At 39.9% G+C, this 21704-nt stretch overlaps 1 protein-coding gene across 1 annotated transcript in view; it reads right to left on the bottom strand.

Moving 5' to 3' along the window:
• The window catches only part of WWC2 (WW and C2 domain containing 2), a 107850-nt gene that overhangs the window by 15194 nt on the left and 70952 nt on the right, over positions 1-21704 (bottom strand). Inside the window, exons 10-18 of the mRNA XM_054202481.1 lie at positions 16947-17036; positions 14982-15595; positions 11284-11407; positions 8673-8753; positions 8503-8589; positions 5251-5443; positions 3456-3620; positions 2533-2654; positions 1334-1526 (exon numbers count right to left, since the gene is read on the bottom strand). Of these exons, the coding sequence (XP_054058456.1) occupies positions 1334-1526; positions 2533-2654; positions 3456-3620; positions 5251-5443; positions 8503-8589; positions 8673-8753; positions 11284-11407; positions 14982-15595; positions 16947-17036 (1669 nt within the window). The remainder of the gene's footprint in view (positions 1-1333; positions 1527-2532; positions 2655-3455; positions 3621-5250; positions 5444-8502; positions 8590-8672; positions 8754-11283; positions 11408-14981; positions 15596-16946; positions 17037-21704) is intronic.

Raw genomic sequence — 21704 nt, 5'->3', positions numbered from 1 at the left:
TGCCACAGGGAGCCTCAGGTGCCAGCATCCCTGTAGGTGGCCCAGCCTGTGCCTACCCGCAGCGGCCACCCTGACAGCCCGGCTGGAACAAGCACCGCAGCAGCTGGCACCTCTGGCCTTACTGATGGGCACTGGGGCATTTTCTTCAACTCGGGCCATTTAATGAGGTTCGTGGTTTTCAATGCGATAAATGCAAAGACCTAAATCGTGCAACTGCAACCCCGAGAGGATGTGGGACACAAAGATCAGTGAGGTCTGCGCTGTCTTTCACTCACTGTCCAGGTCCGTCCAGCCCGGGCTTAACAAAACCCTCGTGTGCGTGCCCAACCTTCAGATCTCGTCCTTGACGTCTCCTCTCACTGAGTTAGGGCTTTGATCTGTATTTGCTTGCAACCCGGCAGACTTGTCAGTCCTTTTAATACCGCAGTCTTAGCTCGTTTGGCATCTTGCCACATTAATTGGAAGTTAATTACAGTTTCCAGGAAGTCCCCTGAGGTGTTGAACTTCGGTATTGTCACAAACTTGGAAGGAACGAGATGTCATTCTTTGCCTTTTTACCTTTGCTATTTTACAGAACTGTGGGTTTAACGAATGCAGCGGCATTTTCATTAAGATGCAGAAAGGTGTTCTCAATATTTTCTTTCTAGAGTATGTGCTACCACATCAGGGATACGTTTATTAAAAGTTTAGTAAAAGTGCTTTCAGAAAAGTGGAGTATAATTTAAAGTGAACAGTTAACAAGAACATGGAATTAGAATTTGTTACGTGCAGTGTGTGGGTAGTTCAATAGTACACAGTTTTTGGAACACGCATTTTGGAATTTTCTATTCATTAATCTTTCCTCCTCTGCTAAGCCAGTTTTTGTGTTTCACACCCAAAAAGTGAAGGGAAGAAGTAAGGAAATCCTTCCATTGGTTTAAAGATCTCGACCCCGTTCTATCTTTCCTCCTGTTTATCAGATGAATCAGGAAAAAAAAAAAGGGAAACAATGAAACAGATGTGCAGAAATATTTGAAATATGCACAAGCTGAAGCTACTGAACTGCACTTGTATATTGAATATTCTCCCTATGCAACAAAAAAAGTGAAGACAGACTTTTTTAGTTAATTGTCTTTGACTTGGAAGTTGTGCCTAGCATGTCGGTTAAATGCCGTCTTCATAGTTCAGAAGTGACCACGCGGATTTCATTAAAAGTACGTACTGACAAGTGCTACAGCAAAGGCCACGTCAAATTGTAAATGCTCAGATGCTGCATCCTTCTACATGAACTGCTCGGAAACAGATCTTCAGAGACAGTAAGATAGCGTAGGCACGTGTATTTTAAGGTACTCACCAGCGTCAGCAGTACAGCAGCTTGATGGCTTTCATGGGCCTCATCGCTGTTCTCTCTGTCCTCGTCCTCATTTGTTTCTGGTGCATCGATGAGTAACCCCATGCCATCAGCACAGCTGCCTTCTGCAGCCAGCTTCACGCCATCTTCCTCTTCATCCACAATTTCATCAGAGGCTTCTGCGAGCATCTCTAACCTGTGCGAACAGAAGTAACCCAGGCTGATTCTCAAACTGAAAAAGCCCACCAGAGAAAGATATCAGAAGGCCTCGGCATGTACGCATTTTCCTGACAGAGAAAACAAAAGTATCACCCAAATGCTTCCATTGAGTTCACATGAAGACACATTTCATTATATGCTCCAATAAAACCCAGCAAGCTCTACTACAGTTCACCTTCAAGATCATTATGACAACACTTCGCCACATTCAATAGCTGTATGTGATAACGTTGAAAGGACTTTGGTTGCAATAAATAATTAAAACAAATGAACGAGTCTCCCCTTCTCCCACAATACAGCGTGGATTTATATTTTTACACTGTGGCTAAGAAATTGCAGAGGAACAGAACTCAACACAGCAATTTCGCAAGAAATCTGTTTCCTGAGAAAGCTCACAACTGCTTCAAAAAACAAGACCATCAATGGAAGCACACACACAGTGGCTTTTTCAGACAGCAGCTCTCTTTTCAAATCCTATTAGTTGCTCATTATAGTTAATGCAATTAATATTTGATATGAGACATTCTAGTACAATTCCAGCGGCTCAGGCTCCCCAGGTGGTTTCACAGGAAGATGTACATGGAATGGAGGAGCACCAACAGCAGGAGTTAACAGAGCAGCCAAGACACTGTAAACCTAAAAGGCGGTGAATGAATCGACCGCACAAGAGAGTGAGACTTTACCCCAATTCCAGTGGTGGTGAGCCCCTGGCCCAGGTTGCCCAGAGAAGCTGTGGCTGCCCCATCCCTGGAGGGGTTCAAGGCCAGGCTGGACGGGGCTTGGAGCAACCTGGGCTGGTGGGGGGTGTCCCTGCCCAGGGCAGGGGGGTGGGACTAGATGGTCTTTAGAGGTCCCTTCCAACCCAAACCACTCCATGATTCTATGATCTCCTCCAAAAGTACAGCCCTTTCTTTCGTCTAACAATAGGAGGAATGAGCGGAATCATTCAGGCATGAACAGTGAGGGAGGAAAAGTGGCTTTACCAATCTTCCTCAGAGCCCCTTTGCTCCTGTTCCTCCTCTTCCTCCTCCTCGTCTTCAGCCAGCTCTTGTTCTACTGCTTCCAGCTCAGCAGATGTCCTCTCCAGCAGAGCTGACACAGCATCCTGCTCAGAAGGAAAGAGAAGATGAAACCAGAATCGAATGATACATAATGTAAGTAAAAAAATGACAACTCTTGCAAAACTGCATTACCCTGCTGCTCCCTGATGCCAGCGAAAACACGATGCAGATCACAGGTGTAAGTGTTTGAACTGTCAGCGTGTAGCACATTAACGACTGGTTTTATGCAGAGTAAATCTCAATCAAAAATAGATTGTTTGTAAAACGATAATGCAATCAGATATGCTCCTGTCATCCTTTAATGTCTTGTCTCTCTCTCCCTCTCATACTTGTAATATCCCTACGTAAAAAAAGGTTGTTCTTAAAAGTTACATTTTAAAATATAGTTCTCAAGGAGGTATTAAAGCAGAAAAGCTTATTTAACCAGAAGAACTAGTATGTTTTGCATAAACAGCATTTTCTGTGCAATGGCTTTAAGTATGCAAATTCCAATAATTAAACAAATAGCAATTTTTAATGTGTGCATGTGAAAATCAATGGTAAACTTAAGGAAGCTCTTCAATAACATTCTTTTTAAAATGAAACACAGCTGAAGTGTTTCAAATTGGAGTACAATTTGGTATCCCAGTAAGAAGCATCAGCCCTATCCACACTTGCTATCGAGTCTGAAACCCCCACAGGACCTACTCACACACGCTCTACAGACCAAAGCGCCCACGAGAGAACAGGGCCTTGCACCTTCAGCGGAGGACAACTCACGTATTCAAGCAACCACAATAAAACACCACAATTAGAGTCCGTGGCTTTTCCCTTGCCATTACAGTAATAGCCAACACATTGCTCACCAAGTCCAATGAGTCTGATGACTGTTTGCTTAACAGAAACGTGGATTCTTCATTTTGTTCCTTGGGTTTTTTGCCAGGAATTTGCTTGCAAGGCAACAGGTTGTACCACAGAGCACAAGCCTCATCGGAAAATGATAAATCTGCCAGACTGATCTGAGTCCCAGCCTGCACAAAATACGAAAGGGGAAGAAAAATATTTACTTTTTTTTTTTTCCTGCAAGACAGATGAAAATAAGTTCTACAGGATTTATCACATAGAATAGGCAGCACAAATTTGACATGAATCTTAATTCCCTTTTAAACTGTACAATTTTCTATCTCCCTCCACTTCTAGTTAAAATGAACAAATAGAAGTACTTCTTATTGTCCATTCTGCCATCTTTTTCTTTAAGTCCATGGAATTTCTCCCCACGTGCACAGACACAAACCCCGCTATATCACTGGAATGCACACGTCTGCTTTCTGTTGCATTCAGTAATGAAAAACCGCGTCAATGAAACCTGCAGCATCAACTCATGGAACATCAAGTTTCAGTCAATTTTTCAGTTGTTCCACCACAAAAATTATCAATACGGCAAACAATAATGGATGACCTTGTTTGCTCTAACCAGTGAAGAAGCAGATAAAAAGATTGTAAAAAAGATTAAGAAACCCTTTCATCTGGACAAGCACTGACACCCGCTGAGTTGGCAACTCTGGGAAAAGTTAGGAAATACTCGTGTTTGGGCTGTGCCTTGGAGATGAAAATCCTCCAAATCATCTGCACAGCGACTGGGCTGCACACCCAGCTCTTGCCAAGACTCTGGTCACGTTGCCCAGGGCTTTCTGCCACGGGTGATACTCCCAACACTTTCTTCTCATCTTGTGATTAACCTTTATGTCTTTGGTGGTTGGGGTTTTGTTTTTGGTTTTTTTTCTGTTGGGTTTTTTCTTCATCTTTGCATCCTGCATCTGTTGCATTTCTGTTCTGCAGCCCTTCCCTTACCTGAGAGGAAACCTCTGACATACTGAAAAAGGCCAACAAACTCCCCAGGAATTAAGTTAAATTCTACACCTTTGAAAGCGAGAGGCTGATCCCAGTGGTCTGGGCTGATGAACCCCACCAGATTCCAGCATCTCTTCAGTGTGTTGGAACTAAAAATCTCGTCCAGACTCATGGTGAAAAACTAAACTGAGTTCTACCAGACCGTGCAAAAGCAATTTGAAAGTAAATGAAGCATCACTAATTAGGTGATGACAACAATTAACAACAAAATTTAGAAAGTGCCAGTTTCCAACAGGCTCGTCTATGAATGTCATGCCTTTTTGTTATTTCTACAGATCATAAAGACTAAAAAGGTGGACATCATACAATCTACAACAATTTGCAAAAACGTAATTTAGTTTGTTCTTTGTGACGAGTTGTGATAATGAGGGTTTGCTTTTCTTTTGGACATATGTTGCTCTTATTCAGCTTTTCCTTTAAAAAATGTAGTGTTAGAGTAATGTTGCAATGAAGCTTATGGTTTTTTTTTAATGTATAAACTGCAAAGATGGAATATTAATCTGTAATTAAAGGGTTAAGGCAACGCAGTGTTAGAATTATCAAAACAGCTCCTAAAACTTCCATCCAGGATCAGATTCTGTACCAGGAAATTCAGAGAAAGGTAGTATTTTAAGTACCATAGCAACAACCAAGTTATGCTTCAGTTTGTCTCCAAGGGCTGTGGAATTTTAGCAGCCTTGACCATCAAAATAAGAAGGGACACTATAAACAAACGCGTGCCAAAAATAAGCCAGAAATAAAACTGCATACCAAGCATTCTTCCCGACGACTTCTACCCACAGCACAAACATCTACTCTCAGCGTCTTCTGTAGCAGCGTTACTTGGGAAATGGCTATTCTGAATATCTCGTTGAATAAAATAGTTTCCATGGCAGGATGAACTTTTGTGCGGAACAGACAGCTGATATCCGTTGAGGATGGAAGTACTGCTACTCTAATATACCTGCCAGAAACAAAACAAAATCTTTACCTGTATTTAAACCAGCATTTGCTGGTGACGCGCGACAGAAGTTGACCCCATCGACTGCAGAGCAAGAAAAATGAAACAGCAACAAATCAAGAGGTGGAACGGAAAAAGAGGTGAAAGAGAGGAGAGAGAAACTCCTCCTGCCCCTTGCACAAACATTTCCCAAAAAAGGAATTTTTGTGCCTGGGAAGGTAGTAGAGCAAGAGAGGTAGCTATTTCTGTCTCTATCCAAATTTATCCTCTGGTTTAGTACTGTGAACACTGAGGATCATGTCACAGATGGGAGGAAACATGATCTTCATGTTAATTTTTAAAAAAAATGAGAAAAATTTAGGTGGATGTAAAAATTAAACTCTTAGAACGCTGTGTGCAGCACTGAAAAGCAGTGACATCTTTTAAAGAAAGAAACAAAAGAAAAACTCCAAAGAAACCAGAAAACTAAGAAAAACGAGGATGAAAATAGCTAGGCCCATAACTGCTTAAGATCAATTCATAATATATTAAGCAAGACTTAGAAGAATGCATCCTGCAAGGCTAAACTTAAGTACAGGGAATAACTCAAAGTTGTTACGCAGATGCATTTTTTTATAGACTAAATATGAATGGCTGCGACGTGGATAAAGGTACTATTTGCTAACCTGCAGCTCTTGCTTTAGTAGAAGCTTGATAGAGTAAAGACATTCCTCATGCAATTTGTACACGTTATTTACCTATCGCACAGCTTCTCACAGACATGCACGAGCACAGTAATTGTTTTATGTCTTTTCTGTGTCGATGCATTAGCCTATTTCTGCTATTTGCTTTAAATATAATTGACGTTGTAGAATAGAATGCAATGAAGCTAGCTAAAGCAAGAAGAAAAAGTGAGCCAAAGAAAATTATTCTGGAAAACACCTGTTGTCCCCAGATTTACAGTACTATTGCTATATTTTCTGGTAATTACTTCATATATACTGTTGTTATTATTATTAAAAACTTAAGTTTTACATTAATTAAATGAAAAGAAGTTAGGTCTGTGAGAAATTTGAGTTTGGGCATAGCCTTTATTCCCCAATGATGCCAAGGTTCTTGGGATAAAAGTTAAGATCTAAGTTGTTTGGTTCCGATGTATAGCTTGGATAACAGGTATCCAGCATTTTGACAACTCAATCCCCAAATTAAGTGGTAGCATAATGTAATCCCAGTAAAACAGCCATTTTATTAGATTAAGCAATTCGAAAACATCTAGGAAAGAGGCAGGAATAGAAGATAAAGTATATTAAAAGTATGTTTAAAAAGGTGGTTCATTTCTTTTTGTTAGCCGATGTATTGGCGTCAGATCAGAATGAGGGGTAAACAGAGAAGGAAAAGATAAACTGCTCACTGGCTCTGTTTTACAGGAGTGCTTATTTCGTTTTAATTTAAAAAGTTAAAAAGTCAACTAATGCCTCAGATTTTGCTGTGACAAACCTATGAGTTCTCAACTGATGAAAAAATGATCCTGATGCAATTAATAAGTATTCGTCTGTCTCTACCTGCCATAAAAGTGAACAGCTTTTACAAACGGTGTGGAAACAGGTATCAGTAAAGACTTCATGTCAAATCTATTCCTCTGCGTGTAAAGGTTCAATAAAGTACTAGTCTATCTAATTTCATGTTCTAGAAAATACAGTTATAACACAGCATCATCTTCCAGACCCAATTTTTATCATCGTTCATATCTGTACAGTATATAAATATACGCACACAACGGCAAGTGACAGAAAAAAATGCTATTTGCAAGGTCCTTCCTTTACTCTGTCCTTTCTTCCTCCTTGTTTTGGGTAGCTTTAGTTTTATTAAATCGTTTTAGCGGCAGCAGGTCTGGACTTCTGCACTGAAGATGCCTGGCTACTAATTACAACTGCATATTTTAATTCCTAAAAAATTGCCAGCTATGACCTAACTTTATCTTACTGAATGTATTGTTGACATTCTTTCTATATTCTTTATTATCTACTTTTCCTCTCAGCTGTGTCAATTTATTCTTCTATAGTTTTTCTATATTCTTGTGCTAAATGCTAGTGGACTTGGAAGGTCAGCAGGGGAAAGACGGGGGTCAGAGAAGGAAGGACGGCAGCAGACAGCCATTTGTTATTAAAAACAGACAAAAACAGAAAAATGGAAGAAGCACCCAGGCCTGTATCCCTGTACATCCCTTCCATATTCAGTGGCTTCCTACTGATCTGACAATCAAATTCAAGGTGATGGGGGACAGGGGGAAGGGAACCACTGAGGAAACCAAATTTTCCAAGGCTTGATTATGTTCTACTCTAATCTTACTGAGCTTCTCCCCAGTTTAAGATAGCTTTCCAGTCTGTAAAAAACTCGCTGAAGTTCAAGTGTCCCCAAGGAGCCAAGGCAAGCTGTACTTATTTGTACGGACGAGAGTTTTGGATTAGAATCTCAGCGGTAACATTTTCTTATTCAGGCACTTTTGTTCATTTCCCACATACCGTTTCCACTGTAATTACTTTTAGACTTTTCCTGTCCAATTCAACACAGCAACTAATTCTTAACAGACCTCCAAGCTCCAGCTGGATCTCAGTGTAGCTGTGCTTGTCCGCTTGCCATATATCAAATTGCCCCCTACCTTTAAAAGCTCACTTAAAAGACACATACTATTTTAACATAATTTTACAGCAAAATGCCACATAAATGTAAAAAGACAACATTCTGAGCTGAAAGAACAGCAAAGTATCAAAGCAATGTTTTTAGTAACTACAGAATAGCTGCTCTGCACTCACAAAGCTACAGAATGTTTAAAAACACTAAATGAAGCATCATTTAAAAAAATCCTTTTTGTTCCACTTCAGTGGAACGTGCAAATTTCCTGATAACTTCTTTTTCTCGCAGCATTGCTGGAATATGGAAAAGCTAAGTACGACTACAGTTTGAAAAGCTCTATACATATTTTAGTGCTGTTAAGCAGTAAATCAATCCGTTCCTTTGGAGAATTTGTACAATTTGTTATTATATGCTCATATTTCAACACTACTGCTCTGTGATTGACTTACACTTTAGCGCCGAGGGGGACAGAGAATGCCGGAAGATTTCTGAGCCGTACTATGATTATCACAAAACTTGAATTGCCGTGGTCGTATCTGTTAAAGAAAGGACAACATGAAGGAAGTTTACTATTCGCATTTATGTATGAACAGAAATATTCCCTTTGCTGGTCACTTACCTGAGTCCTATTTGTACCTGGGCAGCCTCTAGAGTTGCTGCATCATCTTCACTATACACAATGTCCTCGGCTTCATTTGGTCTAGGGCAGACAGGCAAATGCTCAAATTTAGGAAAGTTATAGTTTGCTTTCAGGCATGCATACACAGAACGTATATCCATTCTCCTAAACAGGCTGATTTAATTACAGTGTGCACCCCAAATGAGAATTTCAGAGCCTACACAACGGCAATGCCTCTTTTAGAGACCGTCGCTGCCTGAACAGTTTGTCAACTCCAGTAACGAGCTGGAAAGGCCTCAGGCTGATTACTGAAGCAGGACAGACTAACAGGCAAGAGAAAAACTCATGACATTTTCCTATACATACTTAGTATTTCTTTACCTCCCTGAATACAAAATTAGAAATTAAAATTTCTAACAAACATCAGACCACGCATAAACTAGGTATGAAATACTGCTTTGCAGAATATTTGAGAAGCAGCAGCTCTGTAAAATAAAGAGGCTTCTGTGCAAACAAGAAGCATCTTTCCTCCGAGTCTGTTTTCAGAAGCATTCAAGGAACCAAAGGGACCCAAGTCTTGCAGCTGAAAAGCAACTCTAGCGTTGAATGGAATTATAGAGAATCCATGTGGCAAAATAATTTCCAGTCATTTTCCGGGAGGTCTGAGTGAAGATGTGGTATTAACGCATTTCATTGATTTTTAAAACTAGACTGGTGGGATCAATAAACAAGATCAAGATAGGAAATGTCAAGAAGGAAATGTGGAGAATGACACAGACATCCCACGCCTCATCAAGCCATGACAGCATTATTTTGAGGCTCTGCATTTAGAGGTTTCTTTTTTACTGTTCATTTCCTGACTGATGGCTAATTTGATAGGGTGTATTTATCTCCTCCCCTGCCTTAAATTCCTCAATACAAAGGACTGGTCTATACGGTAGAAATCAATCACTGAACTGTAACTTCAGGAGCATGCTGGCAAATTGTAAGTTATTCCACACACCGTGTTCATAAAGACGCTTCTACTAAACATAAGCAACTCACACAGGGACACTCATTACCTCTTCACTATTTCCTGCTCAGCAAGAATTAAGAGTCTCCACACCTGGAGCTATCAGGGAATAACTAGTGTCTGTAAATCTCAGCTTGCACAAACGGCAATAGTTTCCTTTTGTACACAGACTTGGGGGATGCAACTGTTGTCTTGTGTCTTTTCATGAGCAAAGACAGGAAGACGACAGAACTTGTTCTGTTTTCCATCTACCCCGCCACTCGCAGCCACTGGAGAGGGCAGCTAAAGACTTGATCCACTGAACATCCACGGCTTTTGGTCCAGTGCCTGTTCATTTCTATTCACTGGGCTTATAGCTAGAGCAGAGGATAAGTTTTGATCACAGCAGCTCAGAACGGAAACAATATCAAAAGACAACAATGGTTATTGAACCAAGACACACACTCACAGCCACTCACTCAAGTGAAGGCTGAGTTTTTAATAGATGGGAGTTTATTTCAGCCTGAGAAAGTCGCATTAGGTCTAACTGAAGACATGGAGCAAACTAATACCAACATTCAGAGTTCAGGGTGAAATATGGGTCCATGAGCTAAGATGAGGTTGAATGACCATTATAATACTTCAGGAGAAATTCCTTTTGTATTTCAGCTTTTTTATTTGGCCTCATCTATTTTATTACCTTTTAATTTGTGAAAAACTTGACAAGTAGAAATAATTTTATCAGAGGCCAATAAAACCCATTATGATACCATAATGCACCTTTTCCTGTCCTAATAGAAAAGCATTTGGCCTGGCAATAGAAGCCACACATCTACGTCTTTGTAAGCATCCTGCTAAAACATCTCTCCAAATATCCAAAAGAACATAAAGTTCTTAAATGTGAAGAACTTGCCAAAACTGAGGTGGAATATAAAAATTTTAGTTTCTCTCACAGCTTGCAATAGTCTTCTGTTATGCAGTCTGAAGTTCATTGTTCCACTGCCAGAAAATAGACAATGCTATATGAACTACTATGATTAATTCTGTAGAAATAATTATTTCCACAGAATTAATTCTGTAGAAAAAGCAGCAACAGCAAATACATTTATTGTATCCTGTGAAGCATGAATATTAAACCCTAACCTGGATTATTTTTATACCAACATTACAACTGAGGATTTTCTTCTCTTTCCCATATCATCTTTTTTTAAAAAGAAAATACTCAAGCAAAATGCTGTGTGATCTTAAGATTGCATCTAAACAAAACAAGAAGTAACGAGTCACTCTGAGCAGAGTCAATGCAGCCCCATGGCAGAACCTGTTTAGTTTAAATACAGCTTTTTTCCTAGGAAAACTTCTAGCAAGAAAAAAACCCCAGATTGGAAGGTAGCATATTAATGCTACTCAGCCAAATTATACAAGCACTGTAATACAAATCTGTTAGCTTAAAAAAGCAATCAAACTTCACTGTTTGGCAAATGTGCCTTCCTTTCAATATGAAAGGACAAAATATTTATAAAAAAGGCAAGACGGATAAACTGCTTATGCTGGTATTATATAACTGCTTATAGATATATTTAAATTTTTGGTGGAAAGACTTGCAGCATTTCTCAAACCTACTGTTTCACAGAAGCTTCATATACACCACTGTCTCCAGCTACAGACTCATCGGACACGGCAGCAGATACACAAGCTGTTTTCTCCTCAAGCAGGTGAGTAGCCGTTCTGCGCGGTAAGTCAACGCCTACAAAAAGAAAGAAGAATGAAAATTAATCCAACAGATTAATAGTCAGAAAGAGAGAAGCGCATATCTTAAAAAGTTGTCAAGTTGAAAGCGGTGACCCTGAACTGAGTATCACAGAGTAGTTTTGTTCCACGTCATTAAACATTCCGAGACTGTACTGCTGTTACCACATATTCTGGCTAGGGATATAACCAAACTGATGAACTTGAAAACGTACAGCTATTATTCCTTCCCAGAGATACAGGCTCCTACCATCACCCTTATCTGTTGAGCTAGTTATTATCCTTCATTATCTTCATTATTAACCCTCATTATCCTGATCTTTAAACCTGTATTTGCAGTGTTCACATTCTGCACTGTAGTAACACTTCGGCTACCCGCGAAGTGATCGCCGACTGTTTATTAAATATTCAGAAGTCAGACAGACGCCCTCTTCCCAGTGATAAAACTGCTAGAAATGAAAAATCCCCTCTGGCTTACTATCATCAAAAACTTCTTATGCTACAGTTCTCTTTACTATCAACTACTACTTAGCTTTAATCTTCCACTTGCATTCATACGCTAGTGTCACGCGGTGAAGCAGCAGCATTGCGGAAAGCCACGTTCTGCAGCACAGTGAGTTGAGGCCCTATGCGGTACTTCCATCTGCCAAGGGGTGAGGGCATTGGTTATGCATTATCGTCCCCACCTGAATCATGACTTTACATCTTGTTAAGATGTTTAAAATGTAAGGCTTTGGATTAGATGATTGATCGCTGCATTTGTGCTTTTATTTATGGCAGTAGGAATGCTTTTTCCTTGATGATGAAGTGCTCTTTCCCTTCCCCCCCACCACGTGAGGGGTGAAGGTGATGACATGATTTATTGATTACCCTTAGGAATTACCACAGCAGCCTGAATTGACTTTGACAATGACAGAGACTGACTGTGGAAGAACTACATGATATTCCAACTTGGTTTCTGACAGCAGGGACATGTGCAGAGGAGCAAATATCTGTATGGTTCACCTGTACGGCAAAGTCAGAGACGGAGAAGCAGGTGAGTGCTGCATCTAAAGAGCCAAGGCAGAGTATTACATGAAAATACCAGCTCTACTGTCTCCAGGTATGTTTATCTACCTCCAAGTTAAGACTCAGAGGTATTCAGATTTGTAGTCTTGTAAAACTTAAGAGCGTGGGCTGAAATTTTCCATGCAGGTTTTAAGCCTCCGGTTGAGTTTGTTGAAAACCTTCCCATTCAGCATCGCGGCAGTCCCAGGAATGAAGCTGGAGCAGAAACACTCAACCAAGCCCAGGTCTATGTCTCACTGCTGATGTACTGAAGCCTCACCACGAGGCCCATTTTACTGTGGACACGAGGTACTGCACCATAATTAATTAATATCTGCCTTTTCAAAATCTGAGTGCTTGTTTTGGCAGTCTTAATACAGACTTAAAGATAATTTGTATCGTATATATGGCCCTACACAAGGAAGTGTCAGTATGAAGAATCACAGGATGGATTTATATTTTAAAATTATAACTACTTACAGACTTAAAAGACACCCTGACACTATCCAGAATAGCAGGTCCTCAAATAAGCTCAAAAATGTTAGACAACAACATGATCCTTCTGAAAATAACGATCTAAAGAAATAAATTTTTAAAAATAGTTCTGATTCCTCATAGCCCTATGCGTCCCCAAATTCCAAACCATCTTAAATCCAGTTCTCAGCCTACATGAGTTGCAGGTGGATCACAAAGACAGACAGACTGAAAGTTGTTGTTAATTTGGGAAGGATATGCTGCTGAAATATGGGCAGAAAAATTAATTATTTTTTTTCCATCTTTTATATATGGCTCTAAAGCAAAAACAAAAAAAAAAAGCTCTAAAGCAAAATAACGACTCTGTTCCACTATACTGAAAAGACGAAGGACAAAATTACCCCCTTCCCCCCCAGTCCCTTTCCATGTATTTCTACTTTGCATTTCACAGGTTCAGACCATTAGGACATCAGTCCGTTTCTTTTTTTCTTTCTGCACAGTTGAACAGAGTCCCCCCTGCCTCCCAGTATACCATACATTTTTTTTCTGGTCAATATCGAAATTACTACAGTATCACACTAAACTAATCTAATTAGCCAACAGAAGTTACAAAAATTCCTTTATATATTTATTTGTTTACATATATACGTGTATATATATATATAAAAAATAAATAAAAGCAAATTTCTCATTAAAATATATGTCTGTATCATTATGTCCAGGTACTTTTACTAAAAACTAGCAAACTCCAAGCACAAGGGTGCAAGCTTAGCAACAAATCTGGGCAATGCACTCTGCACTCTCTGGAGCTAGGCTGTATTTATTCTTATTCTAAGAGACCCGGATTCCTTAGTTAGCTGCTTTGCTACCAACTCAGGCTGAGAAACGCGGAGCTGGGTACAGTAGGTGCTGATCCAGTCTCAAATAGGCTCAGCACTAATGGAAATCAGGCTCCCTCACATCTTCCTTGGAAAACCAGAGCCCTTGTGTAACATGAACACACAAATGGTTTGCAACACACTTGAAGACAATGACACAGAATGACACTAGGAAAAGTCAATAAATGTGCAGAGAAAGCACAACATGCTGTCAGCCCCAACAAAAGGCAGCAAAGTCAATGCTCTAAAAGTGAGGACAAGCCATCAGTTCTTGACAGCTGGGATTTTTGAAGTTCTGAGGCTTTGACAATATAAGACGACTAAATACGTTGCATGGCTTTTACTGCAAATGAGAAGTGAAATTCATTACACTTAATTCAGCCACCTCAAAGTCAGCTAGTTACTAAGGATACCTTGATAACTCACAGGGTCATTCATCCCATCTTCCTTACAGGGATGTATGTTTTAGGATGAGATGACCCATCCTTTTGGAAGTTTGCAGGGGGAGCTAGACTAGCTCAGGAGCTCTGTTCTAACTCGGATGGATAAGAAGCTAAAAGCTACGAAATCCATGTTAAAGATGGGGAGAAATCACTGTAACTTACATGGCATGTGGTCACTTGTCTTTCCCAACTCACATAAAAAATGAATTGCAGCTCTTTCAGTGACAGCGGGTTCAAATAACTAGATACACACACACACATAAAAATTCCAGCTCTTAACTCCAGAAATCTCTTTTCCTAAGGATGTCAGTTTGTAACTTATTTTACAGTGAGAAACAAAGTACCTGATTTCAAGTTCCCAAAAACCAGCAAAGGGTATTTTCGCTCTATCCCCATACATTCCTGACAATACCTAGGAACACCATCCATCCGTGTCTTCAAGATCCAGCTTTAGGTTTTTCTGTTCGTTTTTCACGACAGAGTCTGCAATACAAGAACTTTCCTTCTGAGATAGCTACTGAAAAATGTAAATGGAATCGGGGTGATCACAGCTCTCTGCACCCAAAACTAGAAGTTTCTGCTCCCTCAGAACGACTGACTGCCCACCAGGGCAAATGCACGCCCATCAAGATACTCTTCAATTACGCGAGGTACTTCCCCATTCAAGAGCCAGCTGTTAGTGCAAAATTTTCATGTAACACATACATTTGACATTATATTTTTTTATTACCTGAACTTCCTTCATGTAGAGAAGGCAGAGGCTGCCTAATGCCTTCATTAAGATCTTTATCATCTGGAGGAATCCGAGATCCTGCTCTGGCCTCAGAGTCCAATAACATTTGGTTCTCACAGAGACTAATGCCTGCAAAATCACCCGAAAGGTCGCAGTCTTCAAAGTCCGCAGTGAGGTGATGCAGAGGGGAATTTTGAGCCGACCCTGAAAACGCAGCTTCTAAAACCAAAGGGGAGCCTGGGGGGGACAAGGAGGACAGCGACGATCTGGAAGAAAGCGATGTCACAGATTTGGGAGGTTCAGTCAATTTGGGGTGGTCTGCAGCTGAAGGAGAGTCCCTGTAACCCAGTCTCCCATGGGAACCGACCACTTCATTTTCATGAATAGTGGTGATAGGCCCCGAAGGAATGTAACTACTTTTTTCTTGCAATATGAAGTCAAGTTTATACTGATAGTCCAAATCTGTTATTTGATCGCCTTGGTTGTAGTAGAGATCCGTGGAGCTGAGCGAGTTTAGCGACCCTCTGCTCGACGTGTTCAGAGATCCCCGGCTGGATGCCAGAGATCCCAAACTGCTCCCTGAAGACACAGATAACGTACTAGCCGAGAGGCTGCAAAGAAAGCACAAACACGCTGATGTTACGGAACTAAACCAGCACAAAACGGTACAAGGAGAGATAAGATTGACGGGAGCCACGCTATAACTATTTACAACTGAATGCTGCTTGGGGCATTATGTTTTTTAAGCAGCCATACTTGGCTCAGATCAGCATGCCCAACCTGGACATCATCACGGCCTAAACACTGAAGAGACCTTTACTGAACAAAGCTATCGACTTTAAAAATTTTGCCACTGGATTAGAAAACTGCCTTTAGCAGGATAGAAAGACCCACAAGTCCCAACAAACAAGAGCACAAAAATAAGAAGTTATTTAAAGATGCGGTTCATGGGATCTGGCTCAGATGTCTGAAATGGCTAAGCCAGCCTGGATCCCAGGAGTAGGATGGCATGACTGATTGTGAGAGGGCCTTTACAGAACGCTTAAAAACATTCTTCCTCTTAAAGCCTCATTTTGATTTTTAAGAGAATTGGTAAACGTTAATGCAGTGCCTCATTGGCGTGTCCCACCGTGATATGCGTGGAGTTTGACCAAATTCAGGATTTTCTAAATAAACATAACGGACATTTCTAAATAAATATAATAAAACATTTCTAAGTAAACATAACTGGTTTGGTAGTCCAGGGTACAGTCCAGAAGTGAGAGAAACTCTTCCCTAGGACCAGTTACATGTATCATTAAATACGAGAACTCCCACCAGAGCAACGAGTCTGAGTTCACAGTCGCTGTAACTGATTACTTTTTTGTTATCACTATGAATTTCATAAACCCAGAGTCAGATTTTGAATCAATGACAGTCAGGAAAAAATATCCTGCAGAGGGTACTTCTCTGTCGACAGCAAGCATAAGTCAGTGTGGAAGAATAAAACCAGAATCAACTATTCCCAGAAGTATTTACGTGCATACATGTACCCATTGAGCCTCTCCGGTTACTACACAGAATAAAGGCTACAGTTCTAATAGTTCTAATTTTAGACAGAAGTCTGAGAAACCATTTGGTCTCCTCAATGACAGAATTTTGGAGATATGACCAATTAGAGAATTCCAGATTTATTTATTTACTTACACAGAAGCAAAATAATGTCTCCCTGCTTAATTACAGAAGCTGCACAAAAAAATCCATTCAATCCAGTCTCGAGTGCTTACTGAAATTATAAAAGTACACCAGGTTTGTGTGGTGGCAAAATGCTTGAAGCTATTAGACTTGCATTTTCTTACTTAAACATTAAACAAATTTTGTTCAGCTTCCAGCTAAGAGAAAAACCTATGAATGAAGCTTAGACAGCAAGGTTCAGTAGTCTGTTGCTGAAAACAGGCGTTCCATCATGCAGTACAACCTCACCTCCTAAGTTGTGAATGCAAATAAGTAGTTAACTTTGTAGTTTCTTCAAGTTTCTGTACCAACTGTTTTCTTCTCTCCTCCAATTTCAATCTGGAAATAGAGGAACGGGTAAGTATAGGAAAGCATTACAAAATAAGCCAGAGACTAAAATACTTTAAAAATAAGACAGAAACAAAGCGAAGATCCCTCATATTTTAATCTGGTTGGCAACTACTAAAATCCAAGAGACTGTGTTAACGCTCTGTCCTACTGTAAAACCCTAACCACTTCAGCAGAGTGACTTTACCTGCAGAATAGCAGAATACTAAGCATGGTAACAAACCTACGGAGCGTACGAGCAAGCAGAATGTTGGTACATTCACGCTGTACCGAGGGGAACATGCACCCAATAAAAGAGTAACAGATGAGCACTGGGAAAACAGCTGCAACTTCAGGACAATAAGATCTGCACTAATACAGTTTTTAAAAAAGCCATGCTGTAGACTGGCTCCTCACTTAATTTAAGCTTCAGGGAAAAAAAAACCCAACACAAAAGAACACTAATACCAGTATTAGTTCTGATAAAGCAAAAACTTGGGGTAGCACTGCAGGAAGTTTAAAATTAAAGCACTCCCTTTGATTTCAGAGTCTTCATATAGAGACAAAGCACAGTAAATCAAAAGGGCATTCAAGCACAAGGTTCTGAGATGATGCACTGGATTTAGGAGTCCTTGGTAAAGATTTCTACATCCCCAACAGCTCTGTCATTGCCTCAGAGCCACGCAGCATTGTAATGCTCATTATCAAGGTTCATCTTTATGAAAAAGCAGGATTTATTGCTTCCTGCACTGTTATCCAGCCTAGCTCTAAAACCACAAATGGTAGAACTCTCCCATTCCTTTTGGCTGGCTGCAAGCAGAAAGGATTCACTAACCTTTACAGTGATTTTTCCTTTTATAATTCCCTTTTATCACTCCATTTACAACAACAATCAAATTGCTTTCCCTCAGTGGATTCAGCTAAAACCCTTCTGCAGTTGTGGATTAGTATATTCTCCCCCAGCCCTTGCTCATTCAACTGATGCATGTCACAAGTTCTCAAGCAACGAAATCGGAGGGACAAGAAATTACCTTCCCCCCCTTTAAAAAAAAAAAAAAAAAAGAAAAAGTGTTGATGTTCACTCTCAGAAACATTTCCTTTGGCCTTTCTGGCATCTCAAGGATGTATAAATTAAAATTCAAACGCAGAGAACACTTCAAAGAACAAAAACCAGAAATCAACCATTGCTTTCTTATGCAAACTGAATGAAATACGGGAGAGCTCCCACAATTCGCTCTGAGTGTCAGATACCAGTAAAAAGACATTAAGTCCTCAATTCAGCAAAGCATGAAAAGCACTTGCTTACACCCACGCTTATTCAGGGAGCAAATGTGGGTTATGCAAAGGTGAATAAGTTACGCCGAGGTCAGGCAGGGTGTGAACTTCCACTCCACTGCCCAGGCTGCCTCCGCTCCTACACCGCAAGGATGTGTTCAGCTGCCAATACCTGCTAAATCTGGCAACAGCATACACGGTATTTCCAAACCAAGAATTACGCTCATCTATGGCATCAGATACTCCTTCCTACCATTCTACTATTTATCATTGCCTTCTGCCTTCTTCTAAAACCCAATCTATCCTGCTTTGGCTCAAGCCGGGGTGCTCTTCACCGACTCTTTTGTGGCTTTTTCAACAGCGAATTATCATTTTATCTTCAAGGTAGAAGCACAAAAATTGCTCTATGTGTTCAACTACTAATGGCAAAAGGCAAGAAAAAAAATGAAAAGCTTAGGAACTTCTCTGACCGGAGTCCCCAAAAGAGACATCCATAGCTGTTCCACTGAATCTGCACTATTAAACTAAAAGCTTTGCTTGTTTGTTTTTTCTCCAAAGCACAAGCAAAAGTTTGTTTCCCTTTATTATCTTAAGGAGGTTGATAAAGTGTAATTTAACCCACATAATTTAGCTCCTGAAAACAAATTCTTTCCTGGATGTAATTTGACCTATTAGTAGTTAAAGAAGTAGTATTAATACCTGTAGGTAAACTTCAGAAAGATGTTAGTCACAAACACAAGGCAGATGATGAAAGCCCTCCTGGAAGTTCCAAGACACGCAGGAAGTAATTTTACTATCTCACAACAAATTGAGATTCAAGGAAATTTTTATCGTTCTACATCAGGCCAAGTAAAAAACAAAAACAAAACGCCGAAACTTTCAAACAATGAACCTTCCTTCTTTATAGCAAAAGCAGGAATTTTAACATCCCAAAGACCATGTAAACACCTAAACCACCGTCGTGTTACCTGTTCTGACACGGGCCTCTCAATCTCTCCTGTTTGCACGCCCCCTGTATAAATTAACCTATTACTCACTGCAGGAGCGACATGAGTGTTAGTGAGGTATCCTTCTCCAGTTTCGATCTTAAACTGTAACGTTGCCGAGAAGGGCACAGAATCTTAAAAAAAAAATAAAAAAAAGTGCACATAGCACACCTTTCAGTGCAAACTTATGTGGACTTGTTTGCTTACGGCAGGCACAAGAGCAGGGGCCAGGCAACAGCACAACCAAGCAGTTAAATCATGCATCTCTTTAAATGCCTGTGATGACTTAGAAGGTTTTGCCAAGGACTAAAGCAATAATGGAATCTCCCTGACATGAACACAGAGGCAGGAAAGCAGCAAATAGTTCTCAACAGATCTGGATATTTCTATACATTTGCTGGAAGGCTTCTTAAAGCAGTCAGAGTATGCCCCATCTCTGCTTTTTTGAAGCTGATATGTTATGATTTATACTCTCCTTCTGTGAATTGATTCCAAGTACATCTACTAGTGGCAATTTCAGCATCCTACTCCAAAATAACCCAGGGCTACGCTCTAACGTTTTTAAGTCAGAGCAAGTCTTCTGTGTCTTCCTCCGTTGGAAAAAAACTAAAAAAAACAACCCCAAACCAAACCAACCAAACACTCCTTGTCACATCAAGCTCTGACACAATCCATAACTTCTTACCCTATTGCTTCATTATCAGTACCTGTGAAAACACTGGAAACCTAAGGCATTCATGAAACTTCATGAAAGAAAATAGGAATGCAACAACAGTTCAACGCTTTGGAGATGGTGTGGCTCCTCCACCGAGAATGGAGAGGGAGGATATTCCTCATCTCCACGAATTAAAATGCTGATGGGTGATGAGATACAATTAACTGTAGCCTTTTCTCAAATTAACATTTCAGGAAAAGTTTCACCATGTGACTCCTAGAAAATGAAAATTTTCTTTATGTTTACAGCAGACACACCAGAAATAATTTTCAAAATAGCTTAATGTGAAAGAATTGATGTGCTCTGAAGGGAGATGGTTTTAATATAAAGAGCTGCACACAGAAATTCACTGCGGATTCACTGGAACAGCAAAAAAGCAAGCCAGAAGCTACCATAAATACTACCTCAAGCAGCAGTATATGACATGAGATCTTACAGTAACCTCAGGAAAAAAATTCCACATTTTCAGGAATGAAAATCAAAAGGAGAAAAAATTTGAGGAAAATAGAGGGGAAAAAAATTTTAAGCTGTAACAACTAGTTGTGTCACTATACACGGAAAAAAAAAAATCTGCCGTTTCCTTTCTTCTTGACAGTGAAAGACAATTTTACTTGCCCTTAGTACTCCAAGTTTGGCATCTGACACACACGGGAAAATGGTCCAGTGCACAACTTTCTTTGGCACTAAACAAGCAAATCCAAAACACAAGACTAAGAAACCAGCTACCTATTTACATCACTAATCAAGATTTAACTAGTACTTACAACATGCATTATTAGAACCTTAGATTCAATTTATTTATTTATGTAATTTTCTTATTGACCCCTTAGTCTCCATTTATTAATGGAAGTCAGAAAGCAACGGATCCATGGTAATTTAGATATTGCAAAACAGAAAGGTAATTTCTCCTGTAAAAATATAGTTCCAGTAGGATATAACCCTTCTTCTAAAACACATTTAGATTATCAATATAATGTAGTTTAAAGCATTATAAAGCATACGAATATTTTTAAAAATCATGCCTAATACACACAAATGTACTTCGTAAACAAAAAATTTCCTCAATACTCAGGTAAAATTTCGGACCCAACTTCTAATGCCACTAACAGGAATTTTGCCATTCAGTGGAACTGGAGCAACAGCAGGTGTTTCCTAGCAGAGGGAAGTGGAAAGGCTTACAATGCTGACTGTGTCACTTCAGTAAGGCATACTACACTGACATACGCAATGACATTTTGTGTTTATTGCATTTTCTGTGTGCTAGAGGTGCCCATAAACTTATTTCCACTTACAGTTGATGAAAAGTCCGTTTGTGACAGTCACCTTTGATTTTCTCGAACTCTGAATCTGGCTAAAACAACGTATTGTGGGAGTTGCTTCAGTTACCAGTTAGGTAGCAGCAAGTTAGGAAAGTTTTGCAGCAGTTATTCTTCTCCTCTGAACTTTTTTTTTTCTCCTTTTGGTTGCATTTTTGTATGTAATAAAACTCACAATGAAAGGCTTCAGATGGTGCAACAATCAAGATAATCTTTGTAACCTGAGTTCAAATAGTTTACAGCTATTATCATAAAGGAGGGAATGATGTATTGCCTTCCTGCTGGTATGTTGACATTCCTCAGTTATTTAACATCTGTCACAGGCATTTTCATGCTGGTAACACGCACAGAGGAACTGATATTGCAGAGCAGAGACAGGGTGTTCACA

Source organism: Rissa tridactyla, chromosome 5, assembly GCF_028500815.1.
Source record: "Rissa tridactyla isolate bRisTri1 chromosome 5, bRisTri1.patW.cur.20221130, whole genome shotgun sequence".
Lineage (NCBI taxonomy): Eukaryota > Metazoa > Chordata > Aves > Charadriiformes > Laridae > Rissa > Rissa tridactyla.
This window is presented reverse-complemented; position numbering and strand designations above follow the sequence as displayed.